We start from the raw sequence: 27,718 nt of genomic DNA, 5'->3' as shown, positions 1-27,718 counted from the left end.
CTTCTTTCAGCAGGAATCCATTTTGCCAGTTTGATCAGCACAGACACACATCTACTAAAATGAGAAAAACACATTTAGCTTTGCTTTTCGTATTGTGGAGTTGTGCTGATGTTTTAACAAAAACGTCAGGTAAGGAACTGTATTCATGTGTTTATTGAGCTAATTTGGTCATATGTGGCATGAGGTCAATTAAAGAGCAAAATGTACAGTTTAGGTAGAGTAGTATTCAGTATACCTGTAACTGAAAGACTAGATTTGTGTCCCCTTTTGGAAATATCTCAGTATAATTCTAATATATTGGCACTGATGAAGTAAGACATACTAGACATTGTGTTGCTTTTGAGAAAAAAGTCCTGTGTACATAAAATGACTATTAGTGTTTCTTTTTAACCAAATCTGTCCTGTAGCGTGCTCATACTTGCCGAATGTAGAAAATGCATACATTTCTACTGCCTCACAGAAGGACAATTACACACATGGAGATGTCTTGTACTTCACCTGCCACAGTGGATTCGTTTCACGAGGAAGAATCAGTTACAGATGTGATCATCAGTCCTGGTTATTAAATCATCCTGGGAAATGTGAACGTAAGTCAACCTTCCTCTCTTTCTCTCTCTCTCTCTCTCTCTCTATATATATATATATATATATATATACAGCTCTGGAAAAAATTGGAGACCACTCCAAGTTCAGAAATCAATGTTAAGTGGTCTCCTATTTTTTTCCAGAGCTGTATATCTATATGGACACACACGGTTTCCCCAAAATTCATAAAATATATATTAACCATGTGATTTCATTTGCATTTAGGAAAGTTATGTGGACATCCTGGGGACACATTAAATGGTCAGTTTAATTTAGAACAAGGGAAAGACTTTGTGTTTGGAGCAGAAGTGAAATATGACTGCAATGAAGGGTATGTTATGTTTATACATTACACATTTTTACACATAAATAAAGGTTTTGTTAAAGGTTTTGTTAATACAGACAGGTGAATACCATTACGTCCTAAACTGTTGCTACCAGGGCTGTCCCGAAGGGTACATTTTTACCTTCGAAGGTTGGGAACACATTACCAAATGAAGGTTCGAAGCTTCGTTGGTGCTAATTTGCCTAATTTATCGATGGCGTCACATTAGCTACTATCGTGTATCGATTTGAATGAACAGCCTACTTTTTTTTTTTACAGGTAATCCAAAATAATCCAAAATAAAACAAAATAAAACAAAATAAAACATCCCCTTGAACAGTTATTTATTTATTACACATTTTTTTACTGAAATATCAAATTGGTTTAAACCTCTTGATGAATATATCCCGGTGTTTAGTACTACACACCGAAACAAAGTAACCTTATATTTGGATTAACTACAATAAAAAGACTCCCTTCTACAGTTCAGAGTTTGTGTCAACACTATATATTATATAATAATAATAATAATAATAATAATAATAATAATAATAATAATAATAATAATAATAATAATAATAATAATAATAATGGGTCAATTGCAAACGAAATTGCAGAGTTGTATGGATTATCTCCAGTATAATAATTTAAACTTAAGTTGGTCAAATGATCCCCTTGATATACCAATTTTCATTTAGGAAAAAAATCCAAACAGTAAATGTTTGTCGAAACATTTGTTTTGTTTTACATGTCCACATGTTGCTGTAAACATCGCAGATGAAGACACAATAACGCATAATAACGCAGTGGTCCACAGGTATCCCTGCAAACACACAATGCCACAATGCTGTAGCAACGTAATTCAGTTGTGTGTTAGCTGGGGTGCGAGCAAAAGGGGGATAGTTCTCTTTCAGAAGAAACATTTTTATTTAAATAATGGCAGTATACATATCAAATGTTTTAATTCAGATAGTGGGGCATCTGAACTGTGGTTTAGTATTGTATGTTGGGTGACTTTATGCCACTCCTGGCACAAAAATTCAAGCAGCTTGGCTTAGTTTGATGTCATGTGACCATCCATCTTCCTTTTGATCACCTTCCAGAGGTTTTTAATGGGGTTCAGGTCTGGAGATTGGGCTGGCCATGACAGGGTCTTGATCTGGTGGTCCTCCATCCACACCTTGATTGACCTGGCTGTGTGGCATGGAGCATTGTGCTGCTGGAAAAAACAATCCTCAGAGTTGGGGAACATTGTCAGAGCAGAAGGAAGCAAGATTTCTTCCAGGACAAGCTTGTACGTGGCTTGATTCATGCGTCCTTAACAAAGACAAATCTGCCCAATTCCAGCCTTGCTGAAGCACCCCCAGATCATCACTGATCCTCCACCAAATTTCACAGTGGGTGTGAGACATTGTGGCTTGAAGGCCTCTCCAGGTCTCCGTCTAACCATTAGACGACCAGGTGTTGGGCAAAGCTGAAAATACAGATCAAAGCATAGTACAAATTACAAGTTCAAAATTACATGCAAGTGCAAAGGGGACATATACAATTAATACAAATCCTGCATCCTAGATTTGTGAGCTAATAATTGCAGTCAAGATATGAAGTCATAGTTAATAGCTCAGGGGAATGGGACATAGGGGTAAAAAATATAGACAAGACGAGTAGTAGCAATGTAAAAGCAAGTTGTACAACGAAAATCTAGATAAAGTGCAATTTAACAAGAGAGCCGAGAGCCCCACAGGGGAATAACAGCAAAGTTACAGGTACAGTCTGAATAGGTGTGTCTTGGGTAACCGCCTGATGGAGGTCAGGGACTCTGCTGTCCTGATTTCAATGGGTAGGTCGTTCCATCAATTAGGGGCCAGGGATGAAAAGGAGCGGCTCTGGAGGAAGGGGAGTGGAGAGGAGGCAAGTCCAAATTACACATTTGGAACCAAAATAATATTTTAGAGAAAGGCATCTTACCTTACGTATATGTCCGGGGTATATTAGAGGAAGAAAATATTTTAATGGAGTTCTTTCTATAGCTACATGATGGCAAGTCAAAGGGATACAAGAAAATGTGAAGCCGATGGATGGAGTAATTCTGTCCCTCACTGCGAAGGTAACATTTTTAGTTTTAGTTTTGTTTTACAATTTATTGCAATACAATTGATAGAATAAATAATGAGGATAACTACACGTCATTTAATATGTGAAAATTTTAGAATAGATTATCTTAAAAGTTGTACTTTTCCATAATTTGATAAAATAAAATAAAAAAAACCTGTATGTTAACTTGTAAGAGGAAGAAGCAAAAACTAAGCTGATTTCAAGGAATATCAGAGCTTTATTTTCTCCTAGTGGTGAAGTGCATGCCTGAACAAACAGGAGATAATATCATTGTTACTGGGATGCCAGAAAATGTTGATCATCTTCCATATGGAAGTGCTTTGCAGTTTGAATGCACCTCCTCAAATCATCATAAACTGAAGGGCAACTCAGAAATCTATTGCACATCAAATGGGACATGGAGCAGCCCGTTTCCTACATGTGAGGGTATGGTACTTTCCTTAAAACATATAATGTGATATATATATATATATATATATATATGTATGTATGTTGTGGCAGTGTGAGGGGTATAGTGGCTCTCAAAAGTATTCACCCCCCTCAGACTTTTCCACATTTCATTGTGTTACAACATGAAATCAGAATGGATTGAATCAGGAGTTTTTGCCTAATTCATTTAGAAAATGCAGATTATATTTTTCACTTTGACATTATGGACATGTTCTGTGATCAGTGGCAAAAACTCCTGATTCAATACATTCTGATTTCATGTTGTAACACAATGAAATGTGGAAAAGTCTGAGGGGGGTGAATCACCAAAGAAATCACCTCCTTTATTCATCAATATTAACTTGATCCAAGTGTTACAAAATTGATGAGTATGTTTCCAGCAGACAGCAGCTCGGTAATAATGTAAGTTCTGATTGTGTTACATATTTGTTTTTAACTTAATTTCATTATTATTAGTTTTAACAACCTTGGACTAATATATGGTTCCACAGTGAAGACAAATCTGTGAAATAATTCATTTGTTGTGTGCCGTCAGAGACCAAACTGTGTGGAGCACCACCAGCCGTTGCAAATGCAGTTATTGTCGGTTCGAGACGGAGAAGCTACAGAGATGGTGAAAGAATTGAATACAAATGCAAAGCTGATTTTGAAACTGAAGGATTGAGCTCAGTAATATGTGACAATGGACAATGGACCAGCCCACCAATATGCAAGCGTATGTCTTAAAGTTTTCTCATATTATTCAAATACTGAACATATTATTTGTACCGATTCAAAGAATGAAATCATTAAATCCAATAACTTTCATAGATCTTACATTTATCTTCAGATTTATTTTTTTAAATGTAAATATAACAGACATACTTTCTACAAGGAATAGACAATCTGCCAAACATGTTTTCAAGAATGTGAAGTTACTAGCAAGTTACAAGAAACAGCTGGGACAAATTTTGAAATTACCACTTGGCTGATGGCTGAGCCGTTTTGTAACAATGTTTTTTCACATTGTTTTTTGTATAAATAGATAATTGATTAATATTCTATTGAACTTATCAATTGATTATCTATTGAATATGAAATTGAGCATTCTAAATCATTACTAATATTTCATTCATGTGGAGATATCTCAAACTGATGTCAAGATATTTCTATATATGTTTCTATAAATGTAAATGTGATACCTAATTAAATCGCTGTTGGCTCTCATTCAGCAACCATTACAAAAGCAGGAGCCAATTGTCATTTCCAGCTAATCCTTTACTAAAGGGTAAGCGGTGATGTATATTTGCTTAATTTGTTAGGTTTACATGTTCACCAATATTGCAGTGTCTCACACTGAGGACAGATCTAGCTCACTGTGAGACATTTCATGTTTTGTTTAGGACTCATCTATGTGTGTGGATCAGCACCAAGAGTTGAAGGTGCAATTATTGTAACAAGGCCACAGGACAGCTACAGTGATGGTGAAAGCATTCAATATGCATGCACAAGACATTATGTACTTGAAGGACAAGCAGTTGTTAGATGTGTAAGAAGACAATGGACCACTCCACCAGTATGCAGGAGTATGTCATCAACTTTTTACATATTGTTCATATTAAGAAAAAGATGCCTGTGTTTCATTTCTCAGCTGTAGAAGAACAAGAACATAAAAACATAACATTTTGGTATAATTTCAGTTTTATATTAATATCTGATATTCTTTAGATAGGACATAGCAATAGTATCTTTCTAATATGTTTTAAGAAAGACGTTTGAGCTGACGACATTGGCACTGGTTATATAAGTTTTTATGTCAAAAGATTGTTTTTGTAATTTATTATTTATTAGTTATTCTGAAGCCATTAAGGAAAACCAATTTGACATTTATATGTAATCCACTTCATGAACTTCCTAAAATATAATGCAGCAGTGTGGAGTAGTAGTAATTATTTTTTCTATAGGGAATAAGAACAATATATTAATATGTTTTCAAGACAGTTATTTGAGCTGATTAATTTTTCATTGCTTCATTATAATTTGCAGTTAAAAGGTATAATTGTTCTGTCACTATTAGGGAAAATAACAATTTGTAATTTGTAATTTGATAAAACAGTTGCAAATTCATTTGGAAATTGAACCCAACTGTGCATATTTTTTTAGAGAAGTTATTGCTGAAAGAAGGACACAATTGTCTTATAAATGCAATCTAACTACATTTAAGCCTGTGTTTTTCAACATATAAACTTTTCTTTTTCTTTTATAGAGCCGTGTGTTGTGACAGCGGAAGAAATGCTGAAAAGAAATATTCGATTTAGGTGGCCAAAACCGACCACCAACCTACCAATGTACGTTCCACATAAAGACTATTGTGAATTTGTGTGTGTTCGAGGTACAAACACAAGAGATCGTCTTAGATTACAGTGTAAAGACAGTTATTTTAATACCCCTACTTGTAAAGGGGGGGGGGGGGGAGAAAGTGGGGCATCACAATAATGACCTAATTCAATAGTAGGAAGATGATTCAATTTGAACTAGTTTGGAAGGTCATCAGGTGTTGTGGTTCAAACCAAACAACAACCATGTTTGTACAAATTTCACCTGCAATCATCTACAGCCAATCAACATATGAAGTTATATACATTTTACCACTATTTGGCACCAACTGTTCAAATTTCTGCATTCGTGATACTAAGACTTTCATAAACTTTCCATGATCAAAATGCATGAAGCTTTGCAAATCGAACAACCATGCTTATTAATATAAAAATAAATCATACATCTGCTCACCAAAAAATATCCTGTATGCATCTTCACAAACACACACATCCCGGAAAGGAAGTCAATGCAGATTCAATTCTGGGTCATTAATTATTTGAACAAAAAATTAAGAGATCACTTGTCTTTGGGACATCACACCATGTATGAACAGAACATTTCTTGAATGTCATTGCATGTATTTTTATGAAATATTCCCCATCTACTGCAGAAAAAAATAATAACTAAATTAAAAAAAATAAAAAAATATTATATACACTCACCTAAAGGATTATTAGGAACACCTGTTCAATTTCTCATTAATGCAATTATCTAACCAACCAATCACATGGCAGTTGCTTCAATGCATTTAGGGGTGTGGTCCTGGTCAAGACAATCTCCTGAACTCCAAACTGAATGTCTGAATGGGAAAGAAAGGTGATTTAAGCAATTTTGAGCGTGGCATGGTTGTTGGTGCCAGACGGGCCGGTCTGAGTATTTCACAATCTGCTCAGTTACTGGGATTTTCACGCACAACCATTTCTAGGGTTTACAAAGAATGGTGTGAAAAGGGAAAAACATCCAGTATGCGGCAGTCCTGTGGGGGCAAAAATGCCTTGTTGATGCTAGAGGTCAGAGGAGAATGGGCCGACTGATTCAAGCTGATAGAAGAGCAACTTTGACTGAAATATCCACTCGTTACAACCGAGGTATGCAGCAAAGCATTTGTGAAGCCACAACACGTACAACCTTGAGGCGGATGGGCTACAACAGCAGAAGACCCCACCGGGTACCACTCATCTCCACTACAAATAGGAAAAAGAGGCTACAATTTGCACAAGCTCACCAAAATTGGACAGTTGAAGACTGGAATGTTCTGTTGAGACATTCAGATGGTAGAGTCAGAATTTGGCGTAAACAGAATGAGAACATGGATCCATCATGCCTTGTTACCACTGTGCAGGCTGGTGGTGGTGGTGTAATGGTGTGGGGGATGTTTTCTTGGCACACTTTAGGCCCCTTAGTGCCAATTGGGCATCGTTTAAATGCCACGGCCTACCTGAGCATTGTTTCTGACCATGTCCATCCCTTTATGACCACCATGTACCCATCCTCTGATGGCTACTTCCAGCAGGATAATGCACCATGTCACAAAGGTCGAATCATTTCAAATTGGTTTCTTGAACATGACAATGAGTTCACTGTACTAAACTGGCCCTCACAGTCACCAGATCTCAACCCAATAGAGCATCTTTGGGATGTGGTGGAACGGGAGCTTCGTGCCCTGGATGTGCATCCCACAAATCTCCATCAACTGCAAGATGCTATCCTATCAATATGGGCCAACATTTCTAAAGAATGCTTTCAGCACCTTGTTGAATCAATGCCACGTAGAATTAAGGCAGTTCTGAAGGCGAAAGGGGGTCAAACACAGTATTAGTATGGTGTTCCTAATAATCCTTTAGGTGAGATATATATATATATATATATATATATATATATAAATAAAATTCAGTGTATTGACAATATTTGATAACATTTAATTGCACAGTAGCAGTGTTGATGGTTATTGATTAAACAATCATGTTTTCAGACTCATGAAAAGGTAACAGAAGAGCTTCAACCAGTATGTATCAAAAGAGTATTTTGTTTATTTACAAGGCAAAAAATCCAGAAGTTCATATATACAAGTAGTTTTTTAGTTAAATACAGAATAAAAGCCAACATTAACTTGACATCATTCGAGTTGCATGAAGAGAATCTAATAGTGATTTTGTTTGTCGAAGAGTTTGTTTAGCGTAAATCCATTGATGGTCTTAAAAAGAGCATCATTTCACAACCAAGGGCTATCAATAGGGCACTGGTCCAATTCCTCTCATACTGGTCACTAACCCAGATGCAATAACTATTATTGGGTGAAATGGCCTCAACTCTAGTCAATCATTTCAGGAGTCCAATTGCTGAAACTCTTCCTCTATCCTCATCCAAGTAAACAAACTTTTCCCAGAAGAGATATTTTCCATAGGATTTATAACAAACATTTCTACAAACTATTTCCTTTGAGGTATACATCAATTTTTACCAAGCATGGTTATCAAATTAAAACAGCCAATAGAGGAGTTAGCTTTCCGGTAATTCACTTCACTACAACATTATAAAGTTAGTTTTTCGCATCTTATAACTTTAGTCTAGGGGCTGTACAGTCTTCTAAACCACATTTCTGCATATTCACACATCCTGGGATAGAAGGGAGTGCAGATTCAGTTCTGGGATAGTATGAATAGAGATACCACGGTCCTGCCCTGCTGCTTAAAACCAACTTCATTCTTTTAACCTTAAAATAACAATGAAAGAATACCCATGAAGATGCCATTTTAAGAGGGGTGACTTCCAGAAAATCTTATTTCAAAGGGCTGTGTGACATCATACGAGTTATGGAACACGTGGAGTTGAAATCCAGTGTCAGGTGGTCCATTTGTCATCAAATCTGAATTCACTGCTTCCTTAGATTTAATTACCTAGTAACACTGGATCCAAATGACATGAATTGACCAACATGGTTTTAAAATTGACCTTTTAAATTTGTTTTTACTATACTGATCACATTTTCAGAGATTGTTAAACATCCTTTCAGCCTAGAAACACATATAGAGAGATGAATCCTTTTAGCTACAACTAAAATAAAATGTTTGAAATCCAATCCAGTCCTCAATGTGTGACTTTGTAATACAGCCAGTTTACATATTGAAACTTATATTCATTAGTTTCTATAGCGGGTGCACAATTCCTACCCAATCAAACTGAAGTTTATTAATTCAACTTACTGGATCCCCTTCATGAATGTTTAATGTATTTCAGAAATAGGATACTTTCCCTTTCAAACAATATTGTAAAAAAATTAAATAATAATAAAGAAGCAAAGATTTAGAAAGGGTTTAATTATTCAGAAAACCCACAGAACAATTTAACAATTGCTGGCACCCTATACGCTCTGTAAGAACATATATACAACTTTTCTTGTTTAAATAATGAGCGACAACAAGGGTAAAACAAAAGCATTATATAACCAAATGAAACCTAAAATCTCAATATCCTCATTCAGTTTATTACAGCACAACAGCAAGAGCTTCTGCCACCATCTGAATTGCCCGAAGAGGATCCACAACTTCCTTCATACTGTCTTTCCTTAAGACCCAGTCAGGTACAATTCTGGAAAAGAAGAAATGTTTGAAGCAATTATAATGACGGCCATTCTGCATATTCCACCCCCTCGCTGCTCCACAGAATGTGCTCCGTTTCAGAATGAATATTCCAAGTTTAAGCCAACTTATTTAAAGCCTAAAAAGGCTAAATTAAATGTTGTATATTTAAAGGGTTAATTGTTCTGGTATCTCGCCTTCAGCTGAATATATTTTGTGAATCCTCACACAAGGGTTCATCATGCATAAAATTGTTGTTGTTAAAAAAGGTAATTGAACTAAGATTCAGTGAGTGATTCAATGTTTAACTCCACAGTAAATAAAGTATTCCCGGATTTTACAGCGGTCAATTGTTGATATCAACAGTCACCTGATCCAATAAAGATAACAGTTACAGAAAAACATGAACTGCTCTCTCTAAAGTGAAGTAATGTGCTTTATTTACCTTTATTTATTTACATAGCAGCATAAGAATATTCGAAATCTTCCATGTTTAATTCAAATAAAGTCTGGGCAAGGATCAAAAGCCTCGACTTGCTCTTTAAACTAACCCATCAGCTTCTGAAAACCCGAGCTGATTTTAACGACGGCAATGAAGAAGAAATACCTAGGAAGAGCCCTTGCTTTGCGAGGAGTCGCTTGGGAAAAAAAGCTGCCATTGAGCGACACGTTCATCTTCTGTCGAGTCACCGTCCTCTCGGCATCCATCTTGTGCTTCCGAGCCGTAAGCCGATAGATGCTGCAAACACGTTCTGCTACTTTAGGCAGTTTGCGAACCTCCTGCAAAAATGAAAAAGGTGAAAAACTATTCTGGATGAAAGTCGCAGGATTTCATTAGTGAAGGAAGATTGTAATTGTGATTAGTTAATCTGAAACCTATTTAAAAGTATCTTGGAAGTTTGCATCATATAGGAATCAGGTTACTTTTAACTTGACAGTAAATGAAAGCTGCATTTGAGGCTTCCACAAATGATACTGGGACAGCATTCGTATAACACTGACAGGTTGGCGATGTTAGCCATGCATTCGATTTTACGCAAACAAGTGTGATAAGAAATTAAATATACCAGAGCGCGCTGGTGGTCTTGCAACAAGATGACTAACAGGAAGCAGGTTTTAGTGAAAATGCTGCCGCCTTTGTCCGCCACTTTGTCTCCAGCCTTCTCTCTGTAAATCTGCATCAGTTCCAACAACGTGTCGATGGAATTTTCCACATCGTAGACAGCCTCTGTGGTTTTATCATACTGAAGAAAGCAAGACGTTAAATCATAAAGAAACAAGACCACATCAACTGTGATGAAACCCACTTAATACCATTAATACCAAGAGCAAACAAGTAGCAAGTTCTAGAATGTTGTATAGATCATATAATTCTAATTCAGGGACAAAGTACGATAACAATAGTGGATTAACTTTTCCAAGTGGCTGAAAAAACATACAGATAATAAGAACAGCAGAGCATGAGGGTTAGTGCTTTTTAAATCACAGAGACATACCTTTGACAAGTTCAGAAGCACTTGAATCGCATAGGTGATCACTTCCATACAAGGAACACTTCTGTTGCAGCTCCGGATCAAAATGAAGATGGTTAAGGTTGCTCCACTCTTGACAAGATGTTCACAACATTGGGGTGAAAGCCTGGTTGCAGTTTCTGAAAAGAAAGGAGAAAAAAAAAAAAAAAAGTTGTATACAAACCTAAATCTGAGTCAATTTTTTTATGTGGAGCATTAACACAAACATTTAACAAAAGAAACGGCATAGAAAAACACCTTACCCAATTGTTTTAAAGCTGCCAGAATGTAGGAGAAGTGCCTGTATCTCAGAAGGTAGTCGATGGCAGTCGTGGTCTTATTGCAAAGCTTGTCTTCTTCTTTGGCTTCTTGGTTTACTTTTACAAAGCGACGTCTCATGGCTACCAGCTGAGTCGTGTCGCTCTTCAGACGCGAACGATGCCCTCTCCACAGCGCCTGAAAACGGGGGCCAACGAACAAGTCAGACCTCTCGTATACGTCCATAAAGTTGGCCAACGAACAGTGTCCTATGGTTCAACCAATCAAAGTACCTGCATCCGTACGATTCCACGATGTATCCGCTTCAATCGCTTCTCACGGAGGAATTTCTTCACCGCATGCTGGATGACCGTCGCAGCCTTGTTGCGTCGACTCAGCCACGAGTGCACTGCCCTCTGAGCCGTTACGATCTTCCGTCTCTCTTCAAGATAGCTTTTCCTCTGTAGTTTAGATCGAATCCATCTCTGCAAATAAATAACAATGTGCCTTGGATTAATTACATAATATCCTCCAAGAGAGCAACGTTCCTTCAAATATGATGCTATAAATTGAGGTTTAAGATGCATCTCAACAGTAAGAATTATAAAAATACATAAACCATTAAGTGCCAACACTGAGGTGGGGGGGCACATATACCAGATTACATTACAGCTTAATACATGCGATGGTAATATATTAAAATTGCTGGAATTCAAAACTAAGTGTATTCATTTAGTGGTATTAAGAACACCCCCAAACACACACACAGCCTAGTCTTCCATATTGTTTAACTGTAGATGCAGGATATTCTACAGTCCTTGAATCATACATTAACCCCACTTGCTTTACCTGTATGGAAATCACACAGTGAATCTGCTGCTTGGCAGACTTGAGAGCCAGGTGAGCTCTGAACACTCGCTGGATCCTCACGGCACAAAGGTGGTGATAAACGGCAGCCGAGAAGCGCAGTCTCCTCTTGGATCGGGTCTCCTCTTCCATCTGGAAAGTAAAGCATTTATTATATTAAATAACAGTATATTTTACTACAGAACGAAAGTTATGACTTGTAGCAAACTAATTTAAATTAAATAATCTTTCAGTGGGGTGAGGAAGTCTCTTACCCGTTTTCTGACCAGCCAACCACGGCAACATGCCTGAATAGTAATGGCCGCATCGCGCTCTCGCTTTTCCTAAAAACAAATAAAATCTGTAAACAAGCAGATCAACCATTCTCTCCTAAATACCAAATAAGGCAGATATAGGTTTAATTGTGTGTAAGAGGGGAAATCTTTTACCCTCTGAAGAGTCTCTCTCAAGCTGTATCCTCTCCAGAGAGCCTGGATTTTGACACAAGAGGATTTCATTTGCAGGAATTTATTGCGCTCTTTCCTTGCATGAAGCGTTTCTCTCCACCTTGTCTGAAGGATGTGTACAGCTTGGCGGATTAGCAGAAACCTTTATTTAAAATAAATATATAGTCATCTTACAATACATCTAATAACTTTAAACACCAACATAGAGATACATTCAAATTGAAAAGATATAAAAGCTCCCTCGGTACATTACCTCTTTCGAATAAGTCTTGCTCGGACATAATGCCCCACTGTTGCAATGGCTCTCTGCCTTGCTCTAAAATCTCTGCGCATGATGGCACCTCTGTACCACGCTTGAATTTTAAGGGCCACACGTATCCTTTTCAAAAGTCGTCTCGACAGGTAGCCTCGCATCATCGTCTGCAACAGAGAGGCACAGGAGCAAGAGAACAAATCAGGCTGTGGGAACCTTGAATTTAGGATTTAATGAGCATCATACAGTACATTAGACAATACATTACAAGTTAAATGTTTGAATACCTGTAGAGTGACTGCAGACTTTTTCATCTCCAAGTATTTTGCCCTTTCCTTTTGCCGTAGTAAGTGTGCCCGGAAATGTGTCTGAATGGTTGTGGCTGAGGCCTTCCATTGCAGGAACTTCCTCCTCTGTACCACTCCACGATAAAAAGCCTGTTTAGAAAAAAAAATACATCTCTCTTGCAAACCTTAACTATACCTGAAGACATTTTTAAAGATGCTGAAATGGGAGACTTGATCAGTAACTGAAATGTCAAATGTGCATTTTCAAAATTCACTTAAGTTTTCTTAATGTCATTAATTCAATAACTTAATAGAATCCTCCACCAGCCCACAAATTACCGATTTAAAACATACCTGAATTGTCACGGCACTCTTCTTAATCGTCTGGAACCTCCGGAGCTCATTAAATCCACGTATTCTTGCTTGAAGCTTCCGTATGCATTTTAAGGTCTCAAGGTAAATGGCTCTCTGTTGTCTTCTCGCTTGGTAGGCTCGGTAATGCTTCTGTAGAGTCCGTGCTGCCGTGACGTAGCTTCTGAATTGTCTTTTAGTGGCAAAAATCCTGTAATGAGCCTGCAGCACAACTGTAGCTGAGCGAAGCATCAAGAACCTCCGACGACACACGACCATGCGCAGTACGGATTGAACTTTGACCGCAGCACGCTTCCGTCTGGCCATCTTTCTTGCCATCATTCCTCGAAAGGCACACTGTAATGTAACGGTAGCTTGCTTTATTGCGGTAAATTGAGCCTTCTGCTCCCGAGCAACTTTGCAGAATCGAAACCACCTTTGGATTACAATTGCAGATTCCTGCATCGCTGCATATCCGATCCTTGCTCTGTAGCTCCTGAATGCAGTCTGAATGACTATGGAGGCGGCCTTTTGTTGCAAGAAATGGCGTTGCTTCACACGCATCTTTAAAAACGACTGAATTTTCCGGGCAGCTCTTATTTGGGTCGCTAAACGTCTAGCTCTTTTTGCACGGAAGGCAGCCTGTAAACAAACCACCGCCTTCTTTAAACTCCGATACCATTGCTCTTCAAAATCTCTCAGTCTCTTCGCTCTGAATCTTTGTTGGAGGACCTTGGTCGCCCCACAGAGCTTCTTGAAAACCATCCTTTGCCTGTGCATCCGATAACTGGACTGTATAACAACTGCAGCTTTATGGCTCCGCAACAGAGTCTGTCGAACGCTTTGGCCTCGGAAAGCAGCTTGAATTGTCAAAGCAGAACGTCGCAATCTTAAATATTTCTCTCTCTCAGTTTTTACTTGAAGATAGGCTTTGTAATGCATCTGGATTATGAGAGCCGACAATTTCATTGCCTGAAATTTGACCATCTCTCTGTGACTCCTGAAGGCTGCCTGGATCACAGTAGCTGCCACATGCTTTTGGCCAATCTCCTTCCTCACTCTATTCCCTCTGAAAGCAGCCTGTATGGTTACCGCTGCACGACGCAAAGAAAGATCGTGTTCTTTCTGTCGTTTGGCAACAATCAGAGCACGATACCTTAGCTGAATTGCAGACACAGACGCTTTAAGAGCAAGATACTTATTTCTTGTACTATAAGCTTTAAAAGTACTCTGAATAACTATGGCAGCTTTGTGCATGTTTCTTAAATGACGCCGGGACTTCATGCCTCGGGAAGCAGACTGAATAACAATCGCAGCATGTTTCTTTAAATTAAATGATTTCATGTCAACATCCCTCATTTTGTTGGCTCTGTACTGTTGCTGCACAACTTTAGCAGCCCACTGTAGCCTCTTATAATGAGACTTCCGCAATTGCATTCTCACTTGTGCTTGGATGACAGCTGCAGCGTTGTGCTTTGCCTGTAACTCTCGTCTAACCTCTCTTCCTCTGTAAGCAGCCTGTATCAGTAAGGCACTTCTGTGAAGCTTTGAAAATGCTAGCCTTTCATTTCTCCCTCTAACATATGCTCTGTAACGCCTTTGTAGTAAGGTTGCTGCAAGCTTCATTGCTTTGAATGGTATTCTACATCTGTGCATTCGAAATGCCGCTTGAATTACAGTGGCAGCCTGATGCTGCTTTCCAATGGCACTTCTTGCTTTCATACCTCTATAAGCAGACTGGATGGTAATGGCAGCACTACGCTGCAGCAAGTAGATTTTCCGTTGCGTTCTTGCAGCAATCAAGGCCCGATACTTCTGCTGCACCAGAACAGTAGCAGCTTGGATAGAAAGAAACCTTCTGTTCTCTCTGAATGCCTTAAATTTCCATTGGATAACACTGGCAGCTGTGTGCATCTTCTTAATTTGTTGCCTAGCTTTAAAACCACGAAAGGTTGACTGGATAACAACAGCTGCCATTTTCATGGATCTATACTGCTGCACATCTACATCTCTAACTCTGCAAGCCCTGTACCGCTTTTGCACAACTGCCGCAGCCCAGAGGAGTTTCCTGAAAGCGATCCTCTGTCGGTGCATTCTGAACTGGGCCTGTATCACAGTTGCAGCACTGTGCATTCTTGCAATGTCTGCTCTCAACTTCTGTCCTCTGAACGTTGCCTGAATCAACGTGACACTACGACGCAGCTTCACAAATTGCTCTCTTTCCCGTTTTCCTACGAAATAGCACCTGTACCTTCTCTGTATGATAATGGCAGCTAACCTCAAAGCTTTGAAAGGGACTCTTGTTCTGTACTTTCTAAACGATGCCTGAATCACAGTAGCTGCTCGGATCTTCCTTTGCATTTCTCTCCTGACAATCATTCCCCTGTATCCAGCCTGTAAAGTAATTGCTGCAGAGCGCATGGAATGATACTGCTTCTGCTGCTGCCTTGCAACGATAAGTGCCCTGTACCATCTCTGAACTGTAACAGCTGCTGCTTTTGTAGAAAGATACCGCATGCGCTGTGTATATGCTGCGTATCTTCTTTGAATTATTCTGGCAGCACTTTGCATTTTCTTTAGGTTCCGTCTCGCTTGTATGCCACGAATGGCAGACTGCAGACAAATGGCTGCGTTCTTTATCGCTCTATAATTTTGGACTTCGGCATCTCTCCTTTTGGCGGCTCTGTACCTTTGCTGTACAACACGTGCAGCCCAGCATAGCCTTCTAAACCTAGCAAGCTGTTTTTGCTTTCGGTAGTGTGCTTGGATTACAGTTGCTGCTCTGTGCATCTTTTGCAGTTGAACACGAACCTTCATACCACTGTATGCCGACTGGATGACAACAGCAGAGGATTTGATCAGCAAATACCTCTTATGCTCCTGAACTCCCATCACATAAGCTCTGTAATGCTGCTGTATGATGATTGCTGCTACTCTCATTGCACAGTAAGCAATTTTCGCTTTGTGCATCCTAAACTTTGCTTGAATGACTGTTGCTGCCTTGTGCATGCTCCTTAAGTCTCTCCGTACTTTAAAGCCTCGATAGGTGGCTTGTAATTTAATGGCAGCTTGGCGTAATTTAGCAAATTCCTGCTGCTGACGCTGGCCAATTAAACGTGCCCGATACCGTCGCTGGATTAAAACAGCGGCAGTTTTCATCAATGCCCATTTTTTCTTACAAATGAAAGTTTTAAAGGCTGCCTGAATCACAGTAGCCGCTTCATGCTGTTCTTTCAGCGCAGTCCTGACTTTCATGCCCCGGAAACCTGCTTGTAAAGTCAACGCAGCCCTTCTGATCTCCAGATATCGTGAAAGCTGTTTCTTTCCCGAACAGTAAGCCCTGTATCGGTTCTGCACTACCAGGGCTGCGCGCTTCTTGGACACGAACGTGGACTGTGCTTGGTGCATTCGATAGAAGGACTGTATCACCACAGCAGCCTGATGCCATTTTCCAACCTGCTTTCTCAGAGTGTACCCCCTCCATAAGGCCTGAAGCTTCACCACCAAACTACAAAGGCGTTTATATTTTTGTCTCTGCTGTTCACCTTCTCTCTTAGCCTTGAATTGCCTCTGGACAGCTACAGCTGCCCTCTTTAAAGAGAAAAATCTCCTACGATTCACAAACATTCTGTAAGCGGCTTGAATCAGTGTTGTTGCTCGATGTCGTTTCAGCATCTCTTTCCGAACCATGTATCCTCGGTAAGCTGCTTGCAGAACTATAGCTGCACTTCTCATCTTCACATAACCTTCTCGATCTTGATGGCTCACTTTACAAGCTCTAAACCACCTCTGAATTAAAATGGAAGATTGCCTCATTTTTGCGAACTTTTGTCTCTGAACATGTGCTCTGAATGCGGTTTGGATAACAATTGCAGATTCATGTTGGCATTTAATGCTTCTGCGAAAACGATAGCCCTGGTACGATGCCTGTAAGCATACAGCGGCTGCTTTCAGTTTCAAAAACCTACGTCTGCACAAGACACTTTCCTTGTACGTTCTGTAGTATTTCTGAATGACTACAGCAGCCTTGCATTTTTTAAGGTAGCACATTCTCTCCTTGTACGCTCTAAATGATGACTGGATTTTGACTGCAGCCTTTTTTTGCATTTGAAGACTTCTTCTTTGCACGTATCCTCGAACAGCTGCTTGAAGGCAAATACAAGCTCTGCGTTTCTTTTGATATTCTGTCCTTTGCAGATTGCCAAGTTTAGCAGCCCTATACGATCGCTGGATTTGAAGTGTGGCTTTCTTTAACCTATGGTAGCGCTGCCGAGCTTGGACCATTTTCACGCAAGACTGAATCTTAACAGTTGCAGCTTTTATCGTGCCGAATCTCTTGTGGGCGGCATAAGCACGGAAGTAGGCCTGAATTTTTATCACAGACCGGAGCAAGTGCGCCATCTTCCTAGCTTGCCACCCCCTGTACGCAGACTGCAAACAAATGACAGCGCACCGGACTCGACTATATTCTGAACATGCATTCCTCCCCATAACATATGCTCTATAATGCGTTTGGATCACAGCTGCAGATGCTCTCATTTTCCGGTACTGCGTCTGCGCATGCCATTTCCTCACACACGCCTGCAAAACGATGACGCATCCCTTCGTATGTAAAAATCTCAGTCTTGCTCTTTTCATTCTCCACAAAGACTGGATGAAACGGGCCGCTTTCATCTGCCTGACATACTCTCGTGCTTTCATCCCCCTGTAGTAGGACTGGATGACTGTTGCCATTCTGCAAACCAGAGCGTATCCGTCCTTATCGGCTTGGCACTGTTTGTAAGATCTGTAGAATCTCTGGATGGTTATGGCAGCATGTTTCCTCGCTTGAAATGTGCATTTGTCCACATGTCCTCTATACCACGCCTGTATTTTGATTACTTTCCCTCGGATCACAAAATACTGTCTTTGGCATTTATGCATGCGGTACCATGCCTGTATCCGTAGAGCTGCCTGGTTTCTTCTGGCCATCTTTCGTTGCTCCCATTTACGGAAAGCAGCCTGTATGACTGTGGCAGCTTCATTTGCTTTGATTAAGGCCTGGGCTTTCCATCTCCTGAATCCTCGTTGGATGACTATCGCTGAATGCCTCAGGGTTAAATATTTTTGGTGGCCTTCTTTTCCCATCTGCCTCGCCTTTTGGCATCTCTGAATGGTTGTTACGGCCCACAAAACCTTCTTGTATGCAGCAACTGCAATCTTCATCCGTACACAAGCTTGGAGAACAACAGTGTAGCGTTTTAACCTCTGGAAGTTTTTCACAGCACAATATCTTCTCCAGTGAACCTATTGACAAATTTACAAAGCAGAGAAAATTAGAACATGTTGTTTTTTTGTTTTAAATGACAACAACAATTCTTTTGTTAAACAATAAAAATGTGTAGTCTCTCTCTCGGCGTTTCACTGTATACAATTACTAAAGTACTTCTATATACAATAACTTGAAAGAAATCCAAACAATTTTAAAAAATAAATTATCCAAGTTAATACGATGAGGTGTACCTGGATAGTTGTTGCTGCTGAATCCCAAAGCATCTGTAGCTTCTTGTTTTTCATAGAGCGGAGTCGCTGTCTCGCTACATGGCCCCTCCAGGCCGTCTGAATGAGGAGCGCCGCAGCGTTTCTTCTTGCCTCTCTTCGATGCTGGAGGAACTTTACCACAACCGACTGGATTTTGGAGGCAGCTTGGTTCCTTTCCTAATAGCAGAGAGAGCGGAAAAAACAACAACTTCATTACAGAGCCAAACATGAAATATTAAAATGGTCACACTTGCGTTAACACAATTCTAACACGATCCTCTACACTAGACTAACTCGCCTCATAAAGCTTCCGCTCCAGTTTGAGTCGGTATTTCCGCCACGCTCCTTGAATCACCCTGGCAGCTCTCGTCTCCTTGCGTAAATCCAGGAGCCGCGCACAGAGAAAGGACAGGTAACACATAACCACCTGACAGAGAAGACAAAACACAAATCACTACCACCAGAATGAAAACTCTGTACAACAGGATGAGTGGAGGTTCAGACATCCGCACACCACTCACTGACCATGATTTACACTACAGTGGAACTTCCTGGATGGTGTTTAGGAGAGCAATTTATCATCATCACCTATTTGTCAGAGACTCACATCTTTGTATAGGTCTAAATCATAATCAAATCTAGAAAGTCACCTTCTCGTTTGGAATGGTATTTGACATGTCTGTGGGGTTGAGCATGGCTGGCACGCCTCCAAGGTCCGACACTGCCGCATCGACCAAATGGAAATTCTTCCTCTCGTTGTCCAAAAGCTTCTTGAACTGCACAGATGTTGCAAAACCTGCTTTCGCAAAACATTTTCATAGGTTTAGGTGAGGAAGATCATGTTCAGACTTTTACTTCTTAGAATTTTTTTTAAATCGAAAAGTGAAGACCATGGTATGAAGATCCAAATCCATTTACCATTTTGTACTCCTGGCCAAGCTTCAAAGGAGCTGTCCGAGTCACTCGTCGAGCAGTTGAGACCGACTGCGCCACGCTGGCCACACTCCACTGTCTGAGTCGTGTGCTGGCTGATGGCGTCAAGCGGTAAATACGACGGATGGTAATGATGGATGAGGTAGCACAGAACTTGCCCATCGGAGAATGACACCGTGAAGTTCTCAATCTGGGAAAATAAAACACAATGAGAGGTGAAAAATGAACACACAAACCCTCTCAACCTCAGAATTCATACATTTAGGGGATACACACATTGAAAAATATTGATGACAATACGAGTATGGCCAATATAAAGAGAGAACAGTCTTTTTGACATGACAGAAACAGAAACTGACCTTTGTACTGTAAAAGCGACACACAGCATTGACCCACTCCATCAACAGGTCGACTTTTTTGCCACTTTTCAAATCGTTATTGCCCCCTTCTCCGGTTTTCTCCACTACACCGTGGTTGGACCGCAGAGAGGCAAGTTCTTGGCGTGTTCTCCATGTTCGTTTGAGGAAATTAATTTCCTCCTCCAGCTGCTTCTCATCAAGTAAAATATCCACCTAAATATAAAACCGTGATCAATATTAACAGATTGTAATAAATTATAGGTGCTTAAATTTTATGAAGCAGATCAAAAATGTGGGAAATAATATTTGCAATACCTGAAATGCAAAAATGATTTTCCACAGCAAAGCCAACGTCTTTTCTCTGTGTCCGTCCACAACATCTCGCGCATCAATCGCAGCACCTGCAAAAAAACAATAAAAGATTAAGTGCTTGTATCAGGTTGCAGGTTTACTTCACAGAGGCAACCCAAGAAATAAAAATACCATGATCATCCTTCAGGTCAATTCCTCTTGCTTTGAGTACTTGCAGAGCAACCTCCACATTGTGTATCTTTTGAAGACGACTGATGGCCGGTACCCGGAGCTTGCGTGACAGGCTCCAGTCCTGCACAAACAGCTCCATGACTCGCCTAAAACATGAGAAAATGTGTCATGATCGGAAGAAATCAAAGACTGACTATTATGCTCATTGGTAACAAAAAGAAAACTAACATTCTGCCTACAGAATTAAAGAAAACCTATACAGAGATCTAAATAAATAGGCTACTATTTTCAAGATTTACAAGCCCTGCTGATTTCAAATTTGTCTGCTGAAGAAAAGCAACACAGAGCTAGAAAACAGAAGCCTACCTTGCACAGGAATAACTGCTAGAGAGAAATAATAAAACCAGCGCTCGTTAGAACTTACACCAAACGAATGCCGCATCGCAAGTCGACTGCCAGATTTTTCACAGCGAAGTTGAACTCGTCCAGTGGAGTCTGGGCATGAGAAACCGCCAAACCCAAGTATCCAAGATGGCGAGAGAGAATGCCCTCGCCACTGAGAAAGTCCCTTGAAAATGCCAGCAGGAGATCTTTGCTAGTCTGCAAGGAACAACAGTTATGCACTTAAGAACATCAGAATTAGAAAGTACTGATAGTCTTCCTATCACTAAATATATTTAATAGTCTTAAGTTTCCAAAACAAATGACAATAAAACTAAATAAAAGGCCATTTTAAATTTGTTTGGATAAACAGAGGAAAATAAAATGTCAATAAGATTCATATACATGTTCATATGATATGGCACTAGTATAATTGACTAAGCATTCAGAGACAATTGGGTCATTAGCAGTGTAACATGATAAACAATTGAATGTAAAAGTCAAGTTTGTAAACTGAACGTCTACTTTCTTCCAGCAGAGGGAAGCATTGAGCAAAGAAATACTATGAACTCCTGAAAGAACAAACTTAGGACTTCACATTTGAACTAGAAAGGCATTATTGGCCACCTTTATGGCACAAAACATTAAGTAGAAACACTTTCTCTCCCAAACTATTAATTTCAAACTCCTCTAAATATTAGATTTGTAAGAACAGTACCTTAAATTCTGCATCCATGCAAAACAAACATGGATCGTGGTCGATCATCCGGGATTCCTTGGCCTTGTCGAGAAAGCAAACCAGCAGAAGGAGCTTCTTCAAGGTGAAACGAGATAAAGCCTCTTCATGTCCTGTTCAATAGACGGTAATGGATTCGTTCACGCTTCAAGTCAGTGAAGAACGGGCAATCATCAAATAGACAAAAAGGCACCACTTACCATCGCGATAGAGGTTGGGTACTTTGGGGTGTCTATATTCGGCAGCAATATCTGGATTCCAAAGCAAACGACTAAGAATAAACATCGCCAGCCCTGTGACATCACTGTTGCTCTCCAAGGAAATCAGCTCCCCATAAATGGTCTAAGATGGGACAAATTAATTAGAATATGAATGAGGTGGCATTATTTTAAAAGAACAGCTACTGCAAACGATCGTTAACTTTCGAAATGTGGCTGTACCTCAAGGCCGATTCGCAACCAGAGAGGATTGTACGACAAAAGCCAGTTCAGAATCTTCTGACGTTCACCTTCAAGACGAAAGACAAAAGGAGATTTAGGAACACAGTCAGACAAAGCAACAGAAGAAGCCATTGTAAACAAGCTGCCGACACCCCCACCCTACACCACCCGACCCTTGTTCCATTATACAACTAAAGCAGCATTTTGAAATGAGCTGATCTTATCACAGCCCTACCTATATCCTTCCACAGATGGCGGTCCTTGCGTACGAGCAGCCTCCTAGCTTCAATCTCAAGTTCGAGACGCTGGATGGCCTTGACCATGGCTTCGGATGTGAACAGGCCGCAGGCGGCGCGACGCAGGCGGTTCAGTCGGCACCGAGCAGTGTAGGCTCTGAACGACATCTCCTCTTTCGTCGGCGCTTTGGGAACGCTGGCTTTGTGAGGATTGTCAGCTCCCATCACTAATGAGACCGCACTCACTGGAAAGCAGAGGAATACGTCACTACTGGTCTAATTTCTGAATGCATTTATACATTAGGAAGAGAAAGACATCTTGACTTTACCTTTAGATACTTCGGTGTTGACTTTGAAATCATCAGGTGTGAGGACGTAATTTATCCACCACGTGAAACCTCTTTCCTGTTTTTCAATCCATCGTTCGTCATAGAACATGTTTTTGGCCGCAAACGGTAATGGATGTCTTGGTATGGCTACAAAAACAAACACAAAATAAATTTATAAATATCACGCTCGGATAATAAGAAATAGCATTTTCACTCCATCATTCAAAAAATATGAAGATTGTAAGTAAAATTTTGCAAAAACAAATGAATCTATAAACAAATACCTGATTGTATTGGTTTAATGAAGGTAAGCCGAGACATTGCCACTCCTACAACAGCCTTCTTCTTCTTCAGAGATGTTGTGACCATGGATTTTGACGATTGTGTGCCTTCAATGAAAATAACAGTCACTAAATTAATTTTCTCAGTTCTGATTTCTATTTTATATTAAATATGCAATTTACACACACACACACACAAAAAAGTACATGTAGTAAACGAATAGTAAGCAGGTTATCGAGAAGGGCAAATATGATGTATATGGACTGTAATAAGTTCAATAAACATTTTTAAGCAATCAACTGGGTTCAAAAGGTACTTTTCACATGCTATATTATGTAACCAACTCTTTTTCTGAAGGCTCCAAGAATTGGGCATCAAGTACCTCCAACTTTTAATTATAAAAAGAAGTCAAAAAAAAAAGTCAGTTAAAACAAACACAAATATTTAGGATGTTAGAAGTCAATGTGTTAAACCCTACCTTTAGACGATTTTGAGAATGTCAGCTGTGACTGTGCCACACCAACAGACTTTGTTGATGTTTTGGTTACAGATGAAGTTGAGATCAGTGATGCTAGAGGGGGGAAAACAACACTGATATTTGTATCGATATAATGTACGGTGCTAACTATGCCTATTAAAGCATGCGTTTTAAGACTACTGCCACATTTTCAATAATATTCTCTTACAAGATGACAATTTTGAAATGTTAATCTCACCTGCTGTCTTTTGGCGAGGCTTTTGTGCAGCAGCTCTTGAGATCGGCCTCTTGTCCTGAACAACCCCAGCTGACATACGAGATGTTCGGCTTCTTTTTACATGTAACGTTTGACCCACTTGGACAGAGTTTTCCTTCAAAAACTCGCCACTTTTTCTCTTTTTGTTTCGAAGCTCAGTAGGAGCAAACACCACGGGCAGAGGGGGGGGTTCCACCAACGGAGATTTATCCGGCTGCTCTGACGATACTGGACAGAGATCAAGTTGGGAAGTCACCAGCATAAGATCGTTCCAGGTTGACAATGAAGACCCAGTGGGCTGGACTGCCACTATGGGAGATAGATCAGGCTGTGTAGCCAAAACTGGAGTCCCACTGGGTGAAAGTGAAAGTGGAGAAATATCTGGGAATGTCAGTTTTGGAGAAGCAACCATGTGTCTGGGCACCCTTGGAGACTGAATCCAATCTGAACCAAGAGATGCTTCCAAACTTACATCAGAATCAATGACAGGGAGGCCACAGAGAGCAACAGCGGTCATTCTTCCAAATCTTGCCTTGTCAGAGTCTCCTTCACTTAATCCCATCGTCTTTCCCAAAAGCCGGCGTCTGGAGGCTCCTTTTTTAGCAGGCCGAGAAGTGCCCTCTTGGACAGGACAGCTTTTGCTTTTGGTAACGGTTGCAGATGTGAATGCAGGTTTGGATTCTGCTGGAACCTGAACATTCGTCTCAGGGACAGGTTTAGAGCTGACAAAAAAAGTTAACCTAGACTTGGCAGGCTCAAGATCTGAAGAGAATTCAGGAAGCGCCACTGTAGGAATTCGAAGACTTCCAGCATCTTCATCATCATCGTCTTTCAACGAATCCAAAGAATCCGTGCCATCGAAACTTGAGCTGGCAGCGGGCGAGACAGCTCTGCTCTCAGATGGATATGCCACATCAGACTGAATAATTTCTAAAGCATCCTGAATGGATAAAACTGAAGTCACCGAAGACGTGCAACTTTCATAACCGACACTGCTACTTACAAAAGACCCAGAAACGTGTCTAGAGTGGATCTGTGGTGTGAGAGGGTTGATCACACGATCCGGGGTATTAACGGGTGAGTGCGTTCGATTCAGTTCTCTGACAACTTTGGTGACATTACAAAAGGAAACGCTTACCGTCTCCTGGAATGGACTGTCAGAGACACCATCCAAAACAGCTGGACTCAGAACAGGCTCACACGCTTGAAACGAATCATCACTGCTCGATTTATTCAGTACAGAGTAGGTTTTAGACCTTGGCAGTGAACCAGGTGCATTATTCTGCTCCGGTGCAAAAAAGTCCATGGGGTTGGCTTTAACCGGAGTCCTATTTCCTAATACTGGCTTAGCATTCAATGACTGAAGTGGGCTCCTCGCTTTCTCTTTCAGGTACTGCACTTTTCGAGAAACATGGAAGGTTCGGTTTACAGTCTTATTCAAAGTCGATTCCGTTTTCCTGCCCTTAACTGTAACAGGGCGTCCAGCAGGTTTCTTGGTTTTTATAGACTCCCATAAACTCCTCTGGAAGACAGAATTTAACACAATATCACAGAGGGTTGTCATAACACCATCACACTGCTTGACAAAGGTTTTTAGGGATTTGTCTTCTGGGGGAATTACAGTAGCTTAGGCCCATAAAAGGAATACATAAAATTACATTACAAAACAGTTAGCAGGAATAAATAAACTTAATTAAAATGGGAACATGCATATTTAAAAAAAAAAAAAAAAACATACCTTTTTCTTCTTGTGTGATTCTGCTCTTCCAAGCAAAATGGCCTGATGTTTAACTATACCATTGGCAATGAACGTTAATAGTTCCCGGACTCCACCTTCCTCCACAGGTGTCCACCTTACTGTCAGACAGGTGCTTTCGTCTGGCTGTAAAGTTAAATAATGTCAGTGAATACCACAACAAGCAAGCCCAATGCCATTCTCAATATTTTCCAAAGCATTTGAATAGAAGGAAACAAAGCCTCTACTAATTCCCTTGACATGCACAAACCTTTCCCTTTCTCCACAAATCATGCCAAATGCAATCCTCTTGATATTACCTCGTACCCCGATTCAAATGTGCTTCATCTATGCTCCCACTGGCCAACCAAGTCCACCAAGTCTATCAAGGATGCCCACAGTTAATCACCACACTCCTTGGCAAAAACTAATGATGCTGATGATTTCTCTCACAGTTCCTCGCAGAAGAGCGTTATTGTTCAAGCACTCAATTAGCAGGTGGAAAGCTCAAATGAAAACCCATTTCAAAACCTCATTCTGCATGTCAGGAGCTCCCTGCACCTGCCACTCTTCCTGCCACTCTCACTCTCTCTGTATTGAGTGCGCATGCTCATGCATCAGGCTTTATTAATGCTGGTAGAAGAAACTGATGCCAAGTCGTGTTGAACACTTGGTTTTACTGCACGGCATGCTGGGATTGGTGCAGTAAACTAAGCTACTGCATTTTGTGCATAAATGTGAAACTACATTGTACAGTTCCCTGCAATTGAGGTAAATGATAAGCAGCATATTATATTCAAATCAAGGCTAATTAACATCTCAAATTATAATAACATGAAAAACATCAATGCACACATAAAGGAAGACACTTACATTAAGACTGAAGTGCATCTGATCCACAGAGAAGCCTTTCTCGGCAGGAATTTTATCGACCCGTATTTCAGTCACATGGTCATTGGGGTTATCGATCACTAACACCGCTGCTCTGGAGGTCCCCAGTTTGACAGCTTCAAAACTCACGAAGGGAGCCCTGGAGAACTGAACCAGGCTCAGCACCGGCCCTGAGCTCCTCTCGTTTTCCTTATTCGCATCTTCAGACGCCAAGGTCACACAAGCGCCGTCCTTTCCCTGCGGCTGTGCTCCCCGGTACGTGGGACTGAAGTCCAGCGAAACCCCCTTCCCGACAGGACGGTCCATCTTTTTCAATCTTTAAAAACGGTAACACAAGGCTTTATTTACGCCATGTTGTCTCTCCGAAGTTTCTGTTGGTTTGACTCCGCATGAAGCACCAGTGTGTTTTGAACGGCAAGACCCGCCCCGCACATCGTGTTTCAAATTTCGCGCATCAGCCAATCGCAGTCTACAGTTGGAATCCTGGCAGCCAATCAAAACACAGAAGCAACGAGCAGCCAATCAAACGCTTTATTGTCTTTTAAAACGCCAGTAAAACGGAATTAGCCAATCATATTAGTCATAGTAGCATTAACAGTAGTAGTAGTGTTAGGAGTAGAGTTTAGGTTAGGAAGTGGTATGCATCAGTGAAAGTTAGCTGTAGTGTAATAATAATGTCATCTCCTGGTTTGCCAGTGGCATTATGTAAATTTGTAATTTATAAATCAATAATATTAGTTACAATAGGGGGCTATTAGGGAACTGGATATCTGTATTGTGCTGTAGATGCTTTGGTGTGCAATGTTTAATGAGGAAAAGGCACAAAGGATGATATGCATTCATTTTCATTCATTCTTTTGAGACACATTGTAACACTGTATCTGAACAATAGTAACAGTACAGAACATTATAATGGTGTGGTTATAATTGGGGCCTGTACAGTACAATACAGGTTATAAATGTGGGTACAAAAGAGATCAGCCCAAAAGTGTCAAGGGGTCCAAAGTGTGTTGGGGACAGATATAACATATGGGACAGCCGATGTGTGGTACAGATGCATCTGAGCATCAACATTTGCCCTTTTCATGATGCGATTGTTTTTACAGCAGGTTTGTGTATCTGCAGCACTATCCGTGTGTGTTTGTGTTTACAGTGAGAGATACAGCTGTAATTCAGATCGTTTCCATAAATATATTATACATATCATCACCTTCATAGGCCTATATCGATCCACTGCTGACTGATGGCCTCCCCACGATGCTTCCACTTGCTTCG

At 40.3% G+C, this 27,718-nt stretch overlaps 2 protein-coding genes across 3 annotated transcripts; one reads left to right on the top strand and one right to left on the bottom strand.

Moving 5' to 3' along the window:
• On the top strand, window positions 1–8,912 carry LOC136714783 (complement factor H). 2 transcript variants are annotated; one of them, XM_066692396.1, is made up of 8 exons: window positions 1–129; window positions 408–587; window positions 811–916; window positions 2,941–3,017; window positions 3,257–3,451; window positions 4,011–4,190; window positions 4,858–5,040; window positions 5,721–8,912. In XM_066692396.1, the coding sequence occupies exons 1-8, from the start codon at window positions 60–62 to the stop codon at window positions 5,948–5,950; spliced, it is 1,221 nt and encodes a 406-aa protein (XP_066548493.1). In that variant the 5' UTR covers window positions 1–59; the 3' UTR covers window positions 5,951–8,912. The 2 variants fall into 2 exon arrangements, with proteins under 2 accessions (XP_066548493.1, XP_066548492.1); XM_066692395.1 differs by having other exon boundaries at window positions 3,239–3,451.
• aspm (assembly factor for spindle microtubules) lies at window positions 7,844–26,841 on the bottom strand. Its single transcript, XM_066692389.1, has 30 exons — window positions 26,426–26,841; window positions 25,556–25,699; window positions 23,800–25,339; window positions 23,562–23,654; window positions 23,086–23,190; window positions 22,802–22,948; window positions 22,472–22,717; window positions 22,237–22,304; window positions 21,997–22,138; window positions 21,779–21,909; window positions 21,104–21,279; window positions 20,680–20,825; window positions 20,512–20,597; window positions 20,197–20,409; window positions 19,823–20,027; window positions 19,555–19,703; window positions 19,203–19,331; window positions 18,887–19,081; window positions 13,388–18,670; window positions 13,034–13,183; window positions 12,747–12,913; window positions 12,476–12,635; window positions 12,302–12,370; window positions 12,030–12,179; window positions 11,474–11,665; window positions 11,186–11,378; window positions 10,908–11,062; window positions 10,479–10,655; window positions 10,019–10,191; window positions 7,844–9,421 (listed from the first exon to the last, which is right to left on the bottom strand). Exons 1-30 carry the CDS (start codon window positions 26,747–26,749, stop codon window positions 9,319–9,321), a joined length of 11,211 nt encoding a protein of 3,736 aa, XP_066548486.1. The 5' UTR covers window positions 26,750–26,841; the 3' UTR covers window positions 7,844–9,318.
• Between the last annotated feature and the right edge of the window lie 877 nt (window positions 26,842–27,718).

Source organism: Amia ocellicauda, chromosome 19, assembly GCF_036373705.1.
Source record: "Amia ocellicauda isolate fAmiCal2 chromosome 19, fAmiCal2.hap1, whole genome shotgun sequence".
Lineage (NCBI taxonomy): Eukaryota > Metazoa > Chordata > Actinopteri > Amiiformes > Amiidae > Amia > Amia ocellicauda.
Note: the sequence above shows the minus strand (reverse complement) of the source record. Positions and strands in the feature narration are given on the sequence as shown.